This window comes from Anas platyrhynchos, chromosome 10 (genome assembly GCF_047663525.1).
Source record: "Anas platyrhynchos isolate ZD024472 breed Pekin duck chromosome 10, IASCAAS_PekinDuck_T2T, whole genome shotgun sequence".
NCBI classification, from domain to species: domain Eukaryota; kingdom Metazoa; phylum Chordata; class Aves; order Anseriformes; family Anatidae; genus Anas; species Anas platyrhynchos.
The window spans coordinates 276,765-293,985 of record NC_092596.1 but is presented as its reverse complement, the minus strand read 5'-3'; the positions used below and the strand labels follow the sequence as shown (position 1 = coordinate 293,985).

General features: G+C 45.5%; 1 protein-coding gene across 1 annotated transcript; it reads left to right on the top strand.

Moving 5' to 3' along the window:
* Nucleotides 1–433: 433 nt before the first annotated feature.
* Nucleotides 434–16,229, top strand: LOC140003349 (cysteine protease ATG4A-like). The gene is made up of 12 exons (XM_072043096.1): nt 434–450; nt 7,347–7,444; nt 7,908–8,006; nt 8,800–8,901; nt 9,457–9,529; nt 10,871–10,950; nt 11,489–11,676; nt 11,786–11,864; nt 12,750–12,895; nt 13,946–14,002; nt 15,155–15,266; nt 15,538–16,229. The coding sequence occupies exons 1-12, from the start codon at nt 434–436 to the stop codon at nt 15,600–15,602; spliced, it is 1,116 nt and encodes a 371-aa protein (XP_071899197.1). The 3' UTR covers nt 15,603–16,229.
* Nucleotides 16,230–17,221: the final 992 nt, after the last annotated feature.

Genomic DNA, 17,221 nt, shown 5'->3' with positions numbered 1-17,221 from the left:
CTCCTTCCCCTTCTTGGGAGGACTTTCTGCCCTTCCAAAACGAGATGACTTCTGCATGCATTCCTTCCCCTTGTGTGTATTGGCGCCTGAGACAGCACCGGGGTAGTCCCCGGAGCCAGCTCTTAGGGCCTGTGCCAGGCTTGGAGGGGCTGCAGGGAACATGCCAGGGGCTCGAGGGGCTGCAGGGCGAGTGACAAGGCTTTGAGGGGCCTCAGGTCCCAGCGCAGTGGTTGAAGTCGATGCAGGGAACATCAGAGTTGTTGGAGGGGCTGCAGGTAAAATGCCAGGGGTTGAGGGGGCTGCAGGGTGCTGAGTCACAGCTTTGCATCAGGTCAAGACGCATTTTCCTAGAACCATCCATTTCCTCCTGAAGGGGCTGAATAGCATGGAACGGTCTTCAAAATGCACAGAGCAGACCCCAGCAAACGTAGGGATGCTGCTACCAAGTAGGTAACTATTTTGTTGCTGTTCTTAACATTGCTTCACAACAACAGATGCAAACATGATAAGATTAAATAATAATCATTATAATTTTATAGTAATAAAACAACGCCATACTGTACAACACAGTCAATAAAGTGGATTGAATGCAATAAAAATAAAACCCATTTATCCCATCCCAATGAGTTCCTATCCCCATCATCACTTCCCATCCCACTGATCATTTCCTATCCCAACAACGTCCCAGTTCTGATCCCAAGGCTGAATTCCCAACTCCCACCCACCCACCCACCCAGCCAGCCATGCACCCATTTTCTGCATTTTCAGGTCACAAGACTCTGATGAAGGCCACCTCAGCCTTTACCCCGAAAAAAAAGCTGCGCTTTATTGTGAAAAACTTCACTTTTGCACAACACTGCAGACCCAGCCAAGATGGTCCTGCAAGACAAGGTGAAACAAACATACAAAACCCATATGGAGGTAAATTGGTTCATCTAAACAAATTCCTACCACGAAATCCTGATCCTCAATCTCAGCACCGATGAAAAAAGAGGATACAGTTCCCTCCTCCAAGGTCCCTCTCTGCCCCTGCTCCCCGTGGGCTCCTCTCCATGGCTGCAGCTGCGGCCCGGGGCCTGCTCCTGCGGGGGCTCTCCACAGGCCGCAGCCTCCTCCTTGCCACAGCCACCTGCTCCACCGGGGGCTCCTCCACCCACAGGGGGGCAGCAGCGTGGAGATCTGCTCCATGGGGGACCCATGGGTGCAGGGGGACAGCCTGCTCCACCAGGGGCCTCTCCCTGCACAGCCCGCAGGGGAACTGCTGCTGTGAGCCTGGAGCACCTCCTGCCTCCTGCTGCACGGCCCTTGGGGGCTGCAGGGCTGCTTCTCACTCCTTGCTCTTCCAGCTTCTGTTGTGCAGCAGTATTTCCCCCTGCTTACATCTGCTCTCCCAGAGGTGCAAACAACATCGCTTATTGGCTCAGCTCTGGCAAGCGCCGGGGCCCTTTTGGAGCTATCTGGAGCTGGCTGTTGTCTGGCCTGTTCTCACAGACGCCATCCCTGCAGGCCCCTGCTACCAAACGTAAATCCGATCGAAGTGTATGCAGCAATTACAAAGCCGCTGTGCTTTGGGCTGTCACGATCCTTCTGCAAGTGCAGGGGAGGTGCAGGGTTGCTTTGCATTTCCAAAAGGAGGAAGAAAGCCTCCAACCCCACTGGACCTCAGCCACTTGCAGGATCCAAGCAACGCTCCCCACTTTCAGTTATCTCCCTCCCATGCACACAGTGGGAGCAAGGTTGAACAAGCACATTTTTGAAAATGTTTATCTTAATGAAGAATAAAAGAAGTCTACAACACCCAATCCCTCTGTGCACCCAAGGCAAAAATCGTGGACTATTCTGCCTCAACACTATTTTCAGACCCAATTTGTCAAGTCATCTAGCAGAGGATTTCTCTCTTGTTCACTCACTAGCTTAGTAGAGCACCAGTTTACATAGGTGCTGGAGCAGATTCCTCAACCATCTGAAGGGACTTGATCCCAGAAAAGTTCAAAACTGCAGATGACTCATGATTTTGTGGTGAAGCATCTATTAAATGAGAGCTGTTCCGCTTAGGGCACAGTGAGACAATGTGAGAAGAACCCTGTATCTCACTGATTGAGGCTTTATAACTCTACAGAATTGTCAGTCAACAATAAATGGAAAGTGCAGGAGATATGTTCTTTCTTCCTCCTTTCCCTGCCATACATTAGCAGAGAGATTGTGGTGGGATATAGGTTCAGAGCCTCACAGAAGAAGGATTTGAACCCAGGCTCTCCACAGTCTGCACCACTGCCTTCCTGATGGCTTTTGACTATTTTAATTTATTTTTTTATTTTATTTTATTTTATTTTATTTTATTTTATTTTATTTTATTTTATTTTATTTTATTTTATTTTATTTTATTTTATTTACTGTATTAGTATTATTCTTCTTATTTTTCTGGATGGTGTCTAAGTCTTGGGGGGGAAGAACCAACTGTGGGAGGAGGGAATGCTACTACTGTCTGTGACAGTGGTGATTTCTGGACAGTGTTAGCAACAGAGCTTCTGCAGAGAAGAGAAAATGCCAGGCAGTCTCTCTTGGTATTCCATGTACTGAGTACTGAGTGCAGTTTTGGGCTCCACAGTATAAGAAAAAGTATAAGAACAAACCAGTGCACTGTGATAAAGAGAGTTTAATAGGGTACAAAAGGAATAAAACCAAACAAAATAAGAAATGAGAATATTGATAATTTATAATGTATCATAGAATCATAGAATCATAGAATATCCTGAGTTGGAAGGGACCCTTAAGGATCATCAAGTCCAACTCTTGACACCGCACAGGTCTACCCAAAAGTTCAGACCATGTGACTAAGTGCACGGTCCAATCTCTTCTTAAATTCAGACAGGCTCGGTGCAGTGACCACTTCCCTGGGGAGCCCGTTCCAGTGTGCAACCACCCTCTCTGTGAAGAACCCCCTCCTTATGTCAAGCCTAAATTTCCCCTGCCTCAGCTTAACCCCGTTCCCGTGGGTCCTGTCGCTGGTGTTAATGGAGAAAAGGTCTCCTGCCTCTCGACACCCCCTTACGAGTATAAAATATATAAATATTGTTTAATTAATAATATTAAATACTTATCATTTTATAATAATGAAACAATACCATACTGTACAACACAGTCAATAAAGTGGATTTCATGAAATAAATAATACAACCAGTACATTAAATAAAATTTAAAAATTTAAATTTAATAAAAATAAAACTCAGTAAATTAAATAAAATTTGAAAATTTAAATTTAATAAAAATAAAACTCAGAAATTTAAATAAAATTTAAAAATTTAAATTTAATACAAATAAAACCCAGGAAATTAAATAAAATTTAAAAATGTAAATTTAATACAAATAAAACCCATTTTTCCCGTGCCAATGCGTTCCTATCCCCATCATCACTTCCCATCCCACTGATCATTTCCTATCCCAACAACGTCCCAGTTCTGATCCCCTCGGTGTCCCAGTGCAAGAAGAGCTGCAGGCAGAGGCCTTGCTGAGTGAGCACCTAAGGAGAGGAATGTAATCCAGAAGGCAGCAAAGAAGAGCAATGCCCCGAAAGAAGAGCTAAGTCTTGTCTCTCAGCCCTTTGGTGTCCCAAGCAGCAGTTGCCATGGGCAAGCTTTCCCAGCCCAGCTGCTGCCAGCATCCCCCCAGCTTGCCATTGCCACCTTCCTGGGTGAGGCGCGCGCGCATTTGCCATTGGCATTTGCCGTTGCCCATCCCTGAGAGTGGCAAGCAGTGCGTAGGTCCAGCACGAGAGAGGGGAGAGGGCAAGCGAGAGGGGCAAGGGCTGAGGAGCGTGGCTGAAGCTGGAGCAGGTGCCTGCAGAGGTCTCTGTGCCTGCCTGCGTGCTGAGCGGGCCTGGGTGCTGCGGGGGCCGTCGAGGAGAAGCCCGAGGTCGGTCACGGGTAGCCGTAAGAGTAGGCTCTGGCGTGGTCCTTCTGCCGCTGCTCGAAGAATTGCCCGGGGCCGATCCTCATGTGGTGGGCCGCCCGCTGCCGCTCCTCCTGGGCCAGCTTCTTGAGGCGCTCCCGCTCGGGACGCTGCTGCGGCGTGATGGGCACCGACGACTCCTGCTCCTCCAGCGGTGTGGGCGCTGCGTCGCCGCCCGCCCAGGGCCCCACGCAGGGCACGTAGTCCCCGCGGGGCTGCGCCGGACTGCAAGGGGGACTGGGCAGGGCTCTCCTGAGGGCTGGGAGAAGTTGAGGCCTCTTGAGGGGAGCCAAGGGAGGCTGGGGCAGGGTTCTCTTGTGGGCAGGGATGAATTCCTGCTGGGGGGGCCTTTTGGGGAGAGGCTTGGGCATGGGTCTCCTGCGGGCAGGGTCAGAGGGGCTCTGGAGGGGACTCAGGCGAGGCTTGGGCAGGGCTCTCCTGAGGGCAGTGAGGAAATCAGGGTCGGGGGGGCTCTGGACGGGAGCCTGGGGAGGCTGGGGCAGGGGTCTCTTGTGGGCAGGGAGGCAGTCAGGGTCGGGGCGCCTCTTGAGGGGAGCCAAGGGAGGCTGGGGCAGGGTTCTCCTGCAGGCAGGAATGAATTCCTGCTGGGGGGGCCTTTTGGGCAGGGCTCTCCTGAGCTGGGGCCGGGCTGCAGGCTTGAGGGGGGAGCTGAGTGGCGGCACAGCAGCTGCAGGGGGCTGCAGCGCCCGCCCAGCCTGCACCTTGTCGGGGTGCAGCCCAGGGCTTGAGGGGACCTCACCCAGCGCTCTGGTGGCTGCCAGTCCCTGTGTGCTGGGCTCCTCGATGTCCTCGCAGAGGTCGGGCAGCTGCGAGAGGAAGCGCTTGAGGACAGGACTGCTGGGGACAGCGGCGAAGGCGTCCTGGTGCTCCACGGCATCCAGGCAGCTGAGCAGCTCCTCCAAGCCGGAGCTGTCCAGGTCGGCCGGGAGCTGGTCCTGCAGGTGCTGCAGCTGCTGGCTGTCCCCTGCCAGCTGGGGAAAGGCCTCGGCGAAGGCATCGGGGCCCAGCTCCAGCAGCTCCAGGGGCTCCTCAGGCACCTCTGCAAGTGTCGCCGCTGAGGAAAAAGCAAGCCAATGCAATCCCCCAAGCATCCCCCGCTGCCAGCTTTGCCATGGCTCCTGGGTGTGGGGCGCCCAGCGGCCGGCTGGGCCAGCCCCAAACTCACCGTCGGGCGTCGCCGTCTGGGTGCTGGCGGTCGCTGGAGCCTGGGCAGGCTCGGGGGGAGTGGGGCCGGGCAGCGGGGGCCCCTGGTCCTCGCTGAGCCCCACGGCGTGCAAGCAGGGCTCCGGCAGCTGCCCCCGGCTGCTGCTGAGGGTGCGGGGCGCGGGGAGCGCCTGCCCCCGCAGCGGAGGCCCCGGCACGAGGAGTGGTGGGGGGCCGGGGTAGGCAGGGGCCTGCAGCAGGCAGGTGCCTGCGGGGTGCAGGAGCTCCCCATGGAGCACGGCCCTGGGCCTCAAGCAGAGGGGAGCACCATCCTGGGGCACCAGCGTCCCCGTCCACATCAGCAGGGGCTGGGAGACACTGGGGGCACCCACAGGAGCGCTGTGGGGGAGCTGCCCCACAGCAGGGAGCTGCCCCACGGCGGCGGCGGGGAGCTGCCCAAGCTGCAGGTGGTGCCCCTGGGCTGGGAGGTGCCCCCCAGGTGGCAGCTGCACCCTGGCGGGGAGCTGCAGCACCTGCCCCTGGACCCCCGGCACCACGTGCCAGATGGTGGCCTGGGGCAGTGCGGAGGGGAGGGTGGGTACCTGGGGGGGCTGCAAGGGCAGCGCCATTGCTCCGGGGAGGGAGGGAAGCAGCCAGGCAGCCACCGTTGGCGGCACGGCTGGGACGACGAAGGGGGAGTTTTGCGTCTGCGGAAGCCGCGGAAGCCGTCTGGGGAAACCCTCTGTGGGAAAAAGGGCGCTGGGCTGAGCTCTGGGGCGCTGGGCTCACCAGCAGGGCCGCAGCCCCGGGAGGAGCGGGAGCCGGCTGCTGGACCTGCCATGGTGGCTGGAGAGTGGGGCGGTTGCTTGGGGAACGCGGGCAACGGGGGTTCCGTCCCAACGGCTGACCAGCCCCTCGCCGACATCTTGGGGAGGACTGCAGGCTTTGGAGCCAAGCAGGCTGCCCAGCGCAAGACTTGGCCATCCCCAGCAGGCTTTCCCTCCCACGCAGCACTTGCCATGCCCACGACGCTTCCACACCACCACTTGCACGGCCCAAGGCTTGCCCAGCCCAGGACCAGCTTCTCGGCCTCAGCGGCAGTGCCCATCCTTGCCATTTCACCGCATGGCACATTCCCAGCAACCCAGACGAAATCTGCCCCATCAACACGAAGCGTTTCTTCAGCCAAAGAGACCTCGTCCCAAAGAATTCCCCTCTCTTGGAGGACTTCTCCAAGCACTTCCTTCCCCAGGGAATGGTACCCACCCCATTCAAGACTTCCCATCCCAAGGCTTTTGCTTCCCAGGGATTTCCTTCCTAGGGAACATTGCCCATTTCCTAGCCCAATGGCTTCCCACCCCAAGGAAGTCTTCCCATGCTGTAGCCCCAAAATGCCCCCAGAGGGCACCTGGCAGCTACTGGGAAGGAAATGAGCTCTGTCATGGTGAGCTAGCCGCTCAAGGCCCTGCTCTTTGGCCCAGGTGTCTGTGAGGCGGTGTTGGCAAGGAGTCCTGTTGAGAACATAAGAACATAACGTAACAGAAGAACATAAAATCACATAAGAGAGAAAAAAATATAGAATAACAGAACGCGACATAAGAACATCAAACAAAGACAACTCTCATGATGTGGTCTGATAGGATGGAGGAGAAAGCAGAAATCCAGCAATGCTGTCTTTCTTACTCCTCAAAACCAATTCCGTTGACAACTGGGAATGCTTCCAGCTGGAAAAAAATGCCAGAATGAAGTGGAGGACTCCTTGCCATCACTGTGTTTCTGGAGCACACCTCTACCTTTCTGTCCAACAGGGGGTTCTTCTTGGGAGATAATTGCCCAACATGAAAAAACACAACCAAAGCCAGAGGACCCATCTCCGCAACAAGACGATAAATAGAAAAGACATCTCTAGATGCAGACCCCAGAGCTCCAATTCACTATGTCCCACTAGTGGAAGTTATTTTTTAGGCTTTGTTTTTAAGGCCACTGGCTGCCTCCTCCCTTATGCTGCCCATTCTCCCTGTTGTCCTGTCTTCTTTCTCCTACATTGCTTCCTTTCCTTGGTGGACCTTGCTGAGCTCTTTGATGTTTTGTTGTATATATATGTATGAAGACATAAAACTGTTAGAGAGTGTCGAAAGAAGGGCAACAAACAAGAGGGTCTCTTTTAAGAGGGGGATTGAGGTTTGTGGCAAGCTTTTGGTAGCAATTTAGGGGCTGCACTGTGCTGGACACAGCAACAGACGCACCATAAGCCAAAGTCAGACAATAAGCCAAGGTGTGTTCACGTGTGGTTTACTGTGGTTTACGTATAGAAGAAAGTTTTCGCCTATTGGTGAGTATACTGCAGATTTGCTGCATTGTTCTAAATTAAATAGCAAGATAAGTGATGGCATCGTAGGCTGGGAAAATATTTCTAGAGTATTAGCGCATTTTGAGCATCATTTTAACTGTTTATGCAAACATGAAGATTATTAAAATCAGTGTTTATTTATGTCTGTATGTAAACAGGTGATCATGTTGTATAGCATGCAGTAAATGGTTTGTGAATGCTGCTTGAAGAATGAAAAGAGTAAGTCAGCTCCACAAGGAATAAATGAATTTTGTTTATTTGTGCAATGCAGAGATTAGAATTAGACCAACAGCATGGAACCAAAGTCTTGCTGTGTGCCTTTTATCTGTAGGACAGTTCATGGAGGCTTCAGCAGCCCTATCTGTTTTCTAGCACTCTGAAATGTCCTCTGTGGTGCTGCACCCAGTTGAAAGCCTGCACTGATTGTGCTGAACTTTCCTAACAGGAGGCACGGGTCCTTCGTCGGACGCTGGCTGGGGATGTATGCTGCGATGCGGGCAGATGATGCTGGCCCAAGCACTGATCTGCAGACACTTAGGGAGAGGTGAGTGCTGGTCCTGAGGGAACTTTGGTATTGTCTGCAGACGCTTCTTCGTAAGTACTCCATTAAAAGCACAAACCCTGAATTTATTAGTGAGACTTTCTTTGATGCCCTGGTAACAGTTCCTAATGAATCAATTCATATTCAGCTGGGTGAAATCATCCCAGCCTGAAGCAGAGAAATAGGCATAGAAGGAGAACAAATGGGGAATCCTGTCGCCATTATTTTATAAACCTTTTAGTGTAACACCCAAGTTGAGGCCAAGGGAAAACCTGCCACCGTGGGACAGTGCTCTTACCCTTCTCTTCACTCCTCACTTGTCAGCAGCACGAGGTCCAAACCCCCCTGGTGCAAGCTCTTAAGCGTGCATGTCACTTCCCAGGATGCTGCCAGTGGAGTGTTTGGACTTTCTGTATGGATCTTATGTTGTTATTTAATGGGTGCTTAGAAATCCAACAAGGTCTAAACACAGCCTGTACTTTTAAATAATCTTGGAAGCTCAGAGATACTGGAATGGCTATCAACACGCAGCATGATCCGTCAGAATATGTTTGCAGTTGATGTTTTTGTTTTGTTTTATTTTCCCTGTTTTTACAATCTAGCCTATGATGATAAAGGGCAGCTTGATGATAAATAACAAGCTTGGAATTCTAGGAGCTCTACACAAAATGTAAATATTCGAGATGAATTGAAATGTCTTTTAACATCTCATTATAAAGCTTTCTGCTGTCTAGACATTTGATCAGTGTAATGAAAACGTCACCATTTTTTATTCTATATCAATTTTTCCTTTCAGATTGGCAATGGGAAAAACACAAAAAACAACCAGAAGAATATCACAGAATCCTACGATGCTTTCTCGACAGGAAGGCTTGCTGTTATTCAATCCACCAGATGGGTAAGAACAAACATAAACTTTCAGGTTTTTTCCACTGAAATTTCTACTGTGTTGAATCACTAATTTGCAGTATGTTAATTCATAATTTTAAAAAGTGGATGTGAAGACAGTGTGTATGCTTATACAAAAATAAAAAGGTATGCAGATGGGCGCAAAGACTAGTAGTACAGAAACATTCCCTGAGACCTAAATAAAGCCATGTACTAGAATCTAGCTCTTGATAAACTCTGTAAGCCTTGGGTACCAGAGTCAGTAATGTTAGAACAGACAGTCTTGTAGCTTATTGCTGTAATTTGTAATAAAGGGCACTAACATTTGTTAACTTGTAATTCTCATTGTAGTTTAGAAGCCTTTTGTTTATTAAAGAAACTGGCACTCCCTAAGTTTTGAAAAGAGCATAGATTGAGAAAATAATTGTTATTGCTAAATACAGATTGCAGTTACTCTAGAATGTTTGACAGTCACGGTATTTACTGTATATTGTTCCCACATTCTTTATGGTCTCATTTTTCTTTCATTTTGTGTACGTGTGTCTTTTTTTCACTATGAAAACAGCACAGGTGGGTGTTGGAGAGGGGAAGTCAATTGGAGAATGGTTTGGACCAAATACAGTTGCTCAAGTACTAAAGTAAGTGAGATCATACCAGTCTCATTCAGAACGTACTCCCCTGGGGCAGCCAAGACAAGGCCCAGGCAGAGTTTTGAAGGCTGCATCTCCCCCTGTCCCACAGTCAGGAATGTACTTGCCATCTCTTTACAAGTGCAGCATGGAATGTCATGCCACAGCTCGGTGTGCAGGTACTGAGTTGGGAATGGGTGACCTCTAAATTTTAATAAAGGAAGAGCCTGAGGAGAAGAAACTGCAGGAAAGTCTCCTGCTATGCCGTCTGCATGCCCTCACCAGTCACACCACAGATGTATATTCCTTTCTGCACAGTGGCACAGCTCTGGCAGGTCGAGAGTGCCACCGTGTAGGTCGGAGTGGTGGTGTGAAACATCAGAGAGAAGCCATCTCGGCTGAGGAGGGAACTGAGCTGCAATTCCTCCCTTTCTGAGCAGCAGTTCTGCCAGCAAGGCTACTGGATAAAGATGGGCAGCTCCTCATAGTCTGGGAGCCACACTGAAAGGAACTGAGGCTGCTCAGTTCTCCAGGGGTACGTGGAGGTGTCTTACCTCAGGCAGGGGCTAGGCTACAGGTCCTGCGAGCTCAGCAGCAAGTCTTTGACACCCTGGAACAGGCACATGATCTGAAGAGGGAGGGGAGCTGAAGCATGCCCTGGACTCCAGATCTTTCATGGCCAAGTTTTTCATGGTGAAACGCTCACCCCCATTTCTTTCTGGCTTATTTGAAACAGCTAATTCTGCCAGTGCAGCTTAAGAGCGTAGCTCCCTTCCCCAAAGGTTTGGATTTTGCAGAAGTGGACATAAAACTGTGTGCTGCTGTCTCCCACTGAAGTTTTGGTGCCCCAAACCCTTAGCTGATTTAGCTTTTAACGCCCCATTTCTGCTGTGCACGCAGGCTCAGGCAGAAGTAATTCCACTGAATTCAGTGGAATTTCTTAAGCAAAAAGTAATCTGCAAAACTGGCATAGGTAGGAATTTTTTTCTTTTCCAGATGAGAAAAGACACAATTGGGCAAGAACCCATTGCAGAGACTGTCGAGAGCAATAAAAAGTAATAAACTTGATGTAGTTGGACTGTTACTGTCACTGCACTTAGCAGTAAGACAAAACAGTTTGCACATGGTGCAGCGCATATGTTTTTCCTGGTACCACTCAGTACCTATTTTTCTAAAGATATTAAACATTTAATGTTTAAAGTTTTCTTTTTCTTACATGGAGATTTTAAAAAATGCAGAAAGGATGTTTTTTCTTAAGAAAAAAAAATAAATAAATCAAATGGTTCTGAGTGTAAAGCTACCCTTTTGATCCAACTAGTTTATATTAATTAGTACCTTAATGTTTTCTAGGAAGCTTGCTTTATTTGATGAATGGAATTCATTAGCAGTTTATGTATCTATGGGCAATACGGTGGTCATTGAAGACATCAGTAAGTGACACCTCATCAGTTTTCTGGTAACAGTTTCTGATTTGACTCCATTTGCCAGCATGTATCTAAACATGAACAAATACTTGGGGGGCCATGGCTTTGTCTTGCAAGGGTAAGAAGAGGGAAGAAGGACATACAAACTCAGTTGTGTTTTTTTGATCCCTGATGCCAACTTCGTGCTCTCATCACTGGATGTGAAGAGCTCCTTGAAGAATTTCTACTGTCATCATTGCTGCCATTTCATTTCTCTGGCGTTTTATAGGCAAAGCTTGACACTATTAATAACATTAATAGGACATGTCACTGCAGTCTTAAATTGTCATCCCCCAATCATTGATCTAACGTCTCACTTGGACGTGCCAGCACATACTGTCTGCTAGAATTACTTCTACTAAATAGCTGTAATTGCCATGCCCGGCTCGTTTTGTCTTGGGTGCCCTATAAAGATCCCTGGCAAACTAGCTTAATTCACTACTGAGAGGAAGATCTGCTTTGTGTTCCTCTGTGCGTTGACTGATTTCTAGTTTTATTCCCGCAGAAAAAATGTGCTGGTCCCCTCCTCAGAGCAGCAGCGCGTCCCACAGCAGTGCACATTTGCACAGAAGTGCTCTTGGCCGAAGCAAGAAGGCAGGAGGACTCTGCACAGGCTGGAAAGCCCTCTTGCTTATTATACCTCTACGACTAGGGATAAATCACATAAATCCCGTATATATTGATGCATTTAAAGTAAGGTTTTCTTTCAATTCATTGCTCGTTACTGTCAAATAAGTTTGGGTATCTGTGATGTCAGTAAAGAAATGAATTACAATTTCCTTTATTCCTTTTGAACTCCTAGGAATGCTTTAAGATGCCACAGTCTTTGGGAGCATTAGGAGGGAAACCAAAGAATGCCTATTATTTCATAGGATTTTTAGGTAAGGAAAAAAGAAACTTATTCCAAATGTGCAGATGATCAAAAGAGAACATTTTTTGAAGGGGAAATAGTAAGGGGTCTAAGCGTGAACCTCTAGAAGTAAAGAAAGATGAGAATAGAATAAAATAAATGAAGAAGCATATCTAAAAGAGTTTAGAAACAGTATGAGATGATCCTTAACAGGAGCAGAAAGTTAACAGCAAAGCTAGGTGTAAAAATAAGTGATGACATCACCAAGAGCAACGTACTGAGAATAGCTGATAGCATTTGACAAGTGTATTGGTCAAATGTCACTTTTATTTTCTTGTATTTCAAAACTGTTTCTGATAGCAGTATCTTTTTCACCTTTTGCATACCTTCTGTTATTAAGTATTGCTCTAATTAATTTAAAATGCATTCCTTCAGATTTCACCCCACTTTGGGCCAAAATTTTGCAACCCTATTTTGTCCTTTTGTAAAACCTAACCTGTTTTAGTTAGGCTTTTTTGTTCCAATTTCTGAATGAATGCCTAATGGGATTACAGATTGCATCTGTGAACATCCTGTACCTTTTAATCTGTCAAATGTTAGTGTTTACAACACTTGAGATTTAAAAAAAAAAAAAAAAAAAAAAGTACTGGATCTCACATGGAAAAATAAAAGTATGTGACAAAGATAGAACATAACCAACCAAAAAATTACAGTAATAGATGACAATAGGAAGTTATACTAAATACCCTGTGGGAAACGCTGTGTCTAAACCTTCCGATTCTCTTAAAGAATCCCTAGGTGGAAAGTCTAGATTATACTGACTGCAATGGCAATCTAATTTCTATTTTACAGTTCTGGACCAAGTGCTTATTAATGTCACTTGCTTATTTTTAACATACGGCTTTTACCCATCCAGGCAATGAGCTGATCTATCTGGACCCTCACACCACTCAAAGCTTTGTAGATTCAGAAGAAAATGGCACGGTTGACGATGAGAGTTTCCACTGCCAGGAAGCCCCACATAGAATGAAGATCATGAATTTGGACCCTTCAGTAGCTTTAGTAAGTGTCAGGAAATCTTGAATGCATGTACTTTATCTCAAAGTAATGTCTCTCTACATTGGTAAGGGCAGCAATGCATCTCCTTGAACAGAACCAAGATCACAAAGCTGTCTTCTGTGATCAACACATAGTAGTTTGTACATAACTACATGGAGAATCTTAGGGCAAGTGGGGAGCTGTCTGTACTGTAGGGAGCTCGCTTTGTTTTCTTTACTGAGCAGCTTTTACTTCTTTCAAGAGGCATTATAATGGTCAGAGCAAGGAACTGAAACAGGTTTACGGGTTTTATTCTATCACTACTTTAGGTTTGGTCACCTCTAGACAAGTTACTTAAACTTACTTTATATCATAAGTTGAAACTGTTTAAGTGGAATTATTGTATTTCACCCCAAATTACAAATACAAATGTATTATTTGTAATTCAGCCAAAATGTCATGGGGGTACTGTGGTATTTGAAAAAATTGGATCTGATCCCATGCCAGTATCCTGTGATTGGGTGATTGGCAGTTGTCACCAGTGGGATGTGTTTCTAAAGCTTTAAACAATCTGTAAAGATACCGGTATCTGTCATTCATTCACATACCTGTTTTTTAATACTGCTGCTTTTTAGAAAGTTTTTTTGTTTTGTTTTGTTTTAATACTTAACTACGTAACTGTGCAAAATGTGGCATGATGCAACGAGACAGACAAAATCATAATGAAGAGCAAATATTTTCAGTATAGATACCAGAATGGAAATGTTCCTTAGGTGGTCCATCATCTACAAGTTTTCAGCTTCTGCTGATACCTGGACTGTAGGAACCGGGTGGCGCTCCATGGAGGAGCACACAGGAGCTGCTGCTATTTTTTGGTTGACTATTTCGTTAGGGGTTTGCAGGGCCTTGTTCTCCCCGTGGGTTCTCTCCCTAGAGCTGCCACATATTTGGAGTCTTATATCTACTGATCGTACAGGGCATTACTGTATCAGAGGTCAAACCGCCTTACCTGCTGGTACCACATACCTACCATCTGCAAAGGTAAAACTCTGTGTGTTTGTTTTTTCCCCTAAGGGCTTCTTTTGCAAAGAAGAATGTGATTTTGATAACCGGTGTAGTCTTGTACAAAAGGTAAGAGTGGGAACTTAGCATCTCGATTTGTTCTTTATAAAGTCTGGTTTTTATTGTCTGTTTTTTGTAAAATTTTCCTTTGCATTTTCCTTTGTATACAAATTGTATGAGCCATGGAGAAGAATGCATTAAAGCATCAGGGTAAGGCAATACTACTGAATTGCTAATTGGAAATTGTTCAGCACTTTACCAGCCACAAACCCTGCCAGTTGGAAAATGGGTGTAAACATCCACACTTGAAGGTGTTACTGGGTGACACTTTCTTTTAACTTCTAATTCTCACTAAATGACTAAGGTTTAACTGCCATATTGTAGTGATGTATCAATGATTTGCTTCCTGATCCTTTTTTATTGTTTGACATAATAGATTGCGTGTTCTAATTATGACTGTTAGTCCCTGCTATCTTAAAGATCTGATTCTGTAAGTGCTGCAGGCCTCTAGCTCCTGCTGATCTAGGGAGAACAGAAGGTGCTGGCTGCCACAGGAAACAGACTTGAGGATGTTTCTGCATGCAGCTGTTAAGCTAAGCACCAGACGTCTGAATGTAAAGTACCATCAACCTCTAAGGGCATTTATTTAAAAAAAAAAAAATCATCTAAGGAAAACAGTTTGTAAATAACTGAAATACAGGACAGAAGGTAACTTCTCTTTGAAGAGGAATAGCGTTTGGCTTCAGGAACACCTTTTTTCCTGACCAAAACCTGTCCTTCAAAATCTGATGCGTTTTTTTTTTTTTTTTTTTCCCCTTTGGAGGAGCTGATAGATCTGTCTTTTGTGCTATTGATCAACAGAAAACTTGAGGAGAGTTCTATGCAAGCAACTTTCTTTTAAAAAGCAGAAAATATTGTACATTCCTAGTGTGCTTGCTACATGTAAACAAAATTACAGGTTTGCAGATATCAAAGCTGATATCAAAAGATGATAAGACTGATAATTTGTAGTACAGTTCAAGAGATCTGTCTTCCAGATGTGTTTTAACTAGGGATGTATTACAGAGACCATGGTGCTTGGATTTCACAGTATGTCTGTATAAAGACTTTATTTTCCTGATGGACATGCGTAATTAAAAAACACTTTCAATTAAGCAGACACGTTTTGTGTTTGAAGCGTCTCCCGAGCCAGCTTTTAAAATGAAAGCATTCTGTCCTCAGGAGATTCTAAAGCAGCAGAGTCTACGGATGTTTGAGCTGGTCCAGAAGCACCCGCCACACTGGCCTCCTTTCATACCTCCAACAAAACCAGAAGTGACAACCACAGGAGCAGGTAAGGCACCGATTAAAAGCCTAATTGTGCAATGTTATGTTCCTCGTTAGCAAATAAAAGAATAATCACAGGTAGAATAACTATCCTTTGTGAGTGTCAAGCAATATATAGCAGGCATGTATCCAAACAAGCCATACAATTGCTAGCACAGATTTTTTTTTTCACTCTTACAAAGTACTTTTCTGGAATGCGTCTTTCAAAGTTGTTTTTTTTAAGTGAACAAAATAGGGCATGTCTTTAGAAGCATTTTTTTCTTTATCTTTTTTTACAGAACTCATTGAATCTACTGACAAGCTATTTGAATTGGAAGAAGAATTTGAAATCCTGAGTGTGTGAAGGAAACTGTGGTGACTCTTCTGAGTGTTGAATATATTGGTAATATTATTGCATTGACTTAAACAGCCATGTTAGCCCCGAAGTGCCTGAAATTATGGATAACAGAGCACAGAAATCTAGTAGCATCCAAAACTCCAAGGGCAGTTTAACACACAAGCTTCCCCGGATGGAAAGGCAGTAAGAGCTCTTGTGATAAGATGCTTAAAGGGAATCTCTTTTTAACGTACCTTACCTGGAGACAAACGGGCCTTTGAGATTAAGGCAAAAATACATGTATCACTGGGCACCATGTTTGGAGAAAGGGATAACCCAAATGGATATTTCTTGCTCTCATATAATAATGCAATAGTTTAGTTCTTCAAGCAAAACAGTCTTCAGTTCAGGAGGATGTTTACTTCTGTTCCCTCCTGTGGGCTGCGTCATAGGAAAAATACATCGTCTTGTTTAAAAGATCGACTGGATCAGGAGAAAATTGTTTCCTTGTTAAATATTTTAACATGTATTTGAGCAACCAGACTTTATTACAAAAATGTTTCTGTAAAAGGAACTATGTCTAATGGACACATTTTGCAATAGCCTTCCTGTTTCTGGGAGACCTCAAGAGGAACAGGAGCCTCAAATAGTTGATACAGATCACAACCACTGTTATAGTTATGGTATATTTCACCTTGACCTTAAAATTCAAATGATTAAAACTTAGGTTATTTCTTTCCGAGTTAAAACGAGTCAAAGGTGGTTTAACTGTACCTTATTTATTTTAGAATAGATTTACACAAGTTTCTCTGTTACAGCACTTTATCTGTGCATCTAATAAATTTCTTAAGCTTTTCTTAGGTTGTATGCTGCTATGTTTGGTTAATTTGTGTGAACTAAATATAAACCAGGTTATCTTAAAACTTAATATAGAAGCGTACACAGATTACTGAATTGTTGCTTTTTGACTTCTTGCCTTTTGAAATCTGTTTTGGTAGAAGTGCCTTAACCCTACAGGTTTATCAGAACAGCCTGGGCAGTTTTATTTCTAAGGCAGAGAATCTCTCTCTCTAGCAGCCATAAGAAAAACAGTTCAGAATAAAGAAAGGCAAAGATTTTTAATCCATGCAGAAGTTCCTTTTCACTACCAGACAGTCCCCCTTGTGGTCATGTTGTCATGCTAGTGTAATGAACATGAACTGCAGACTTTCATCTTCACCAATAAATGACAACATAGAGAAATACTGAATATTGTCTCCTCTCACTTGCACCTGTCGATCAGGGCCACTGTTTTTTCAAACAAAAGAGTTAACGAGATCCTATTGCATCTTGTTTAATGTTTATTAACTACAGTTTGGAAACCACAAACGTAGAAAACAAATATCATTTCCTTATTTTATTAAAACATATATAAAACATATATAAAACATACGTAATATATATATATAACACATATTGTGTTGTAAAGCCCACAATTCCATACCAATGACAACAAAAACATCATCTAATTGAGCATGCAGTTTTCATTAACCTGTTTTTTTTTTCTTTTTTTTTTTTCCAAATACCCAACAACACATACACATGTGTTGTGTTGTGTTTTTTTCCATCATTTCTCACTGAAGCAATACCCATCCCGTATCAGATCT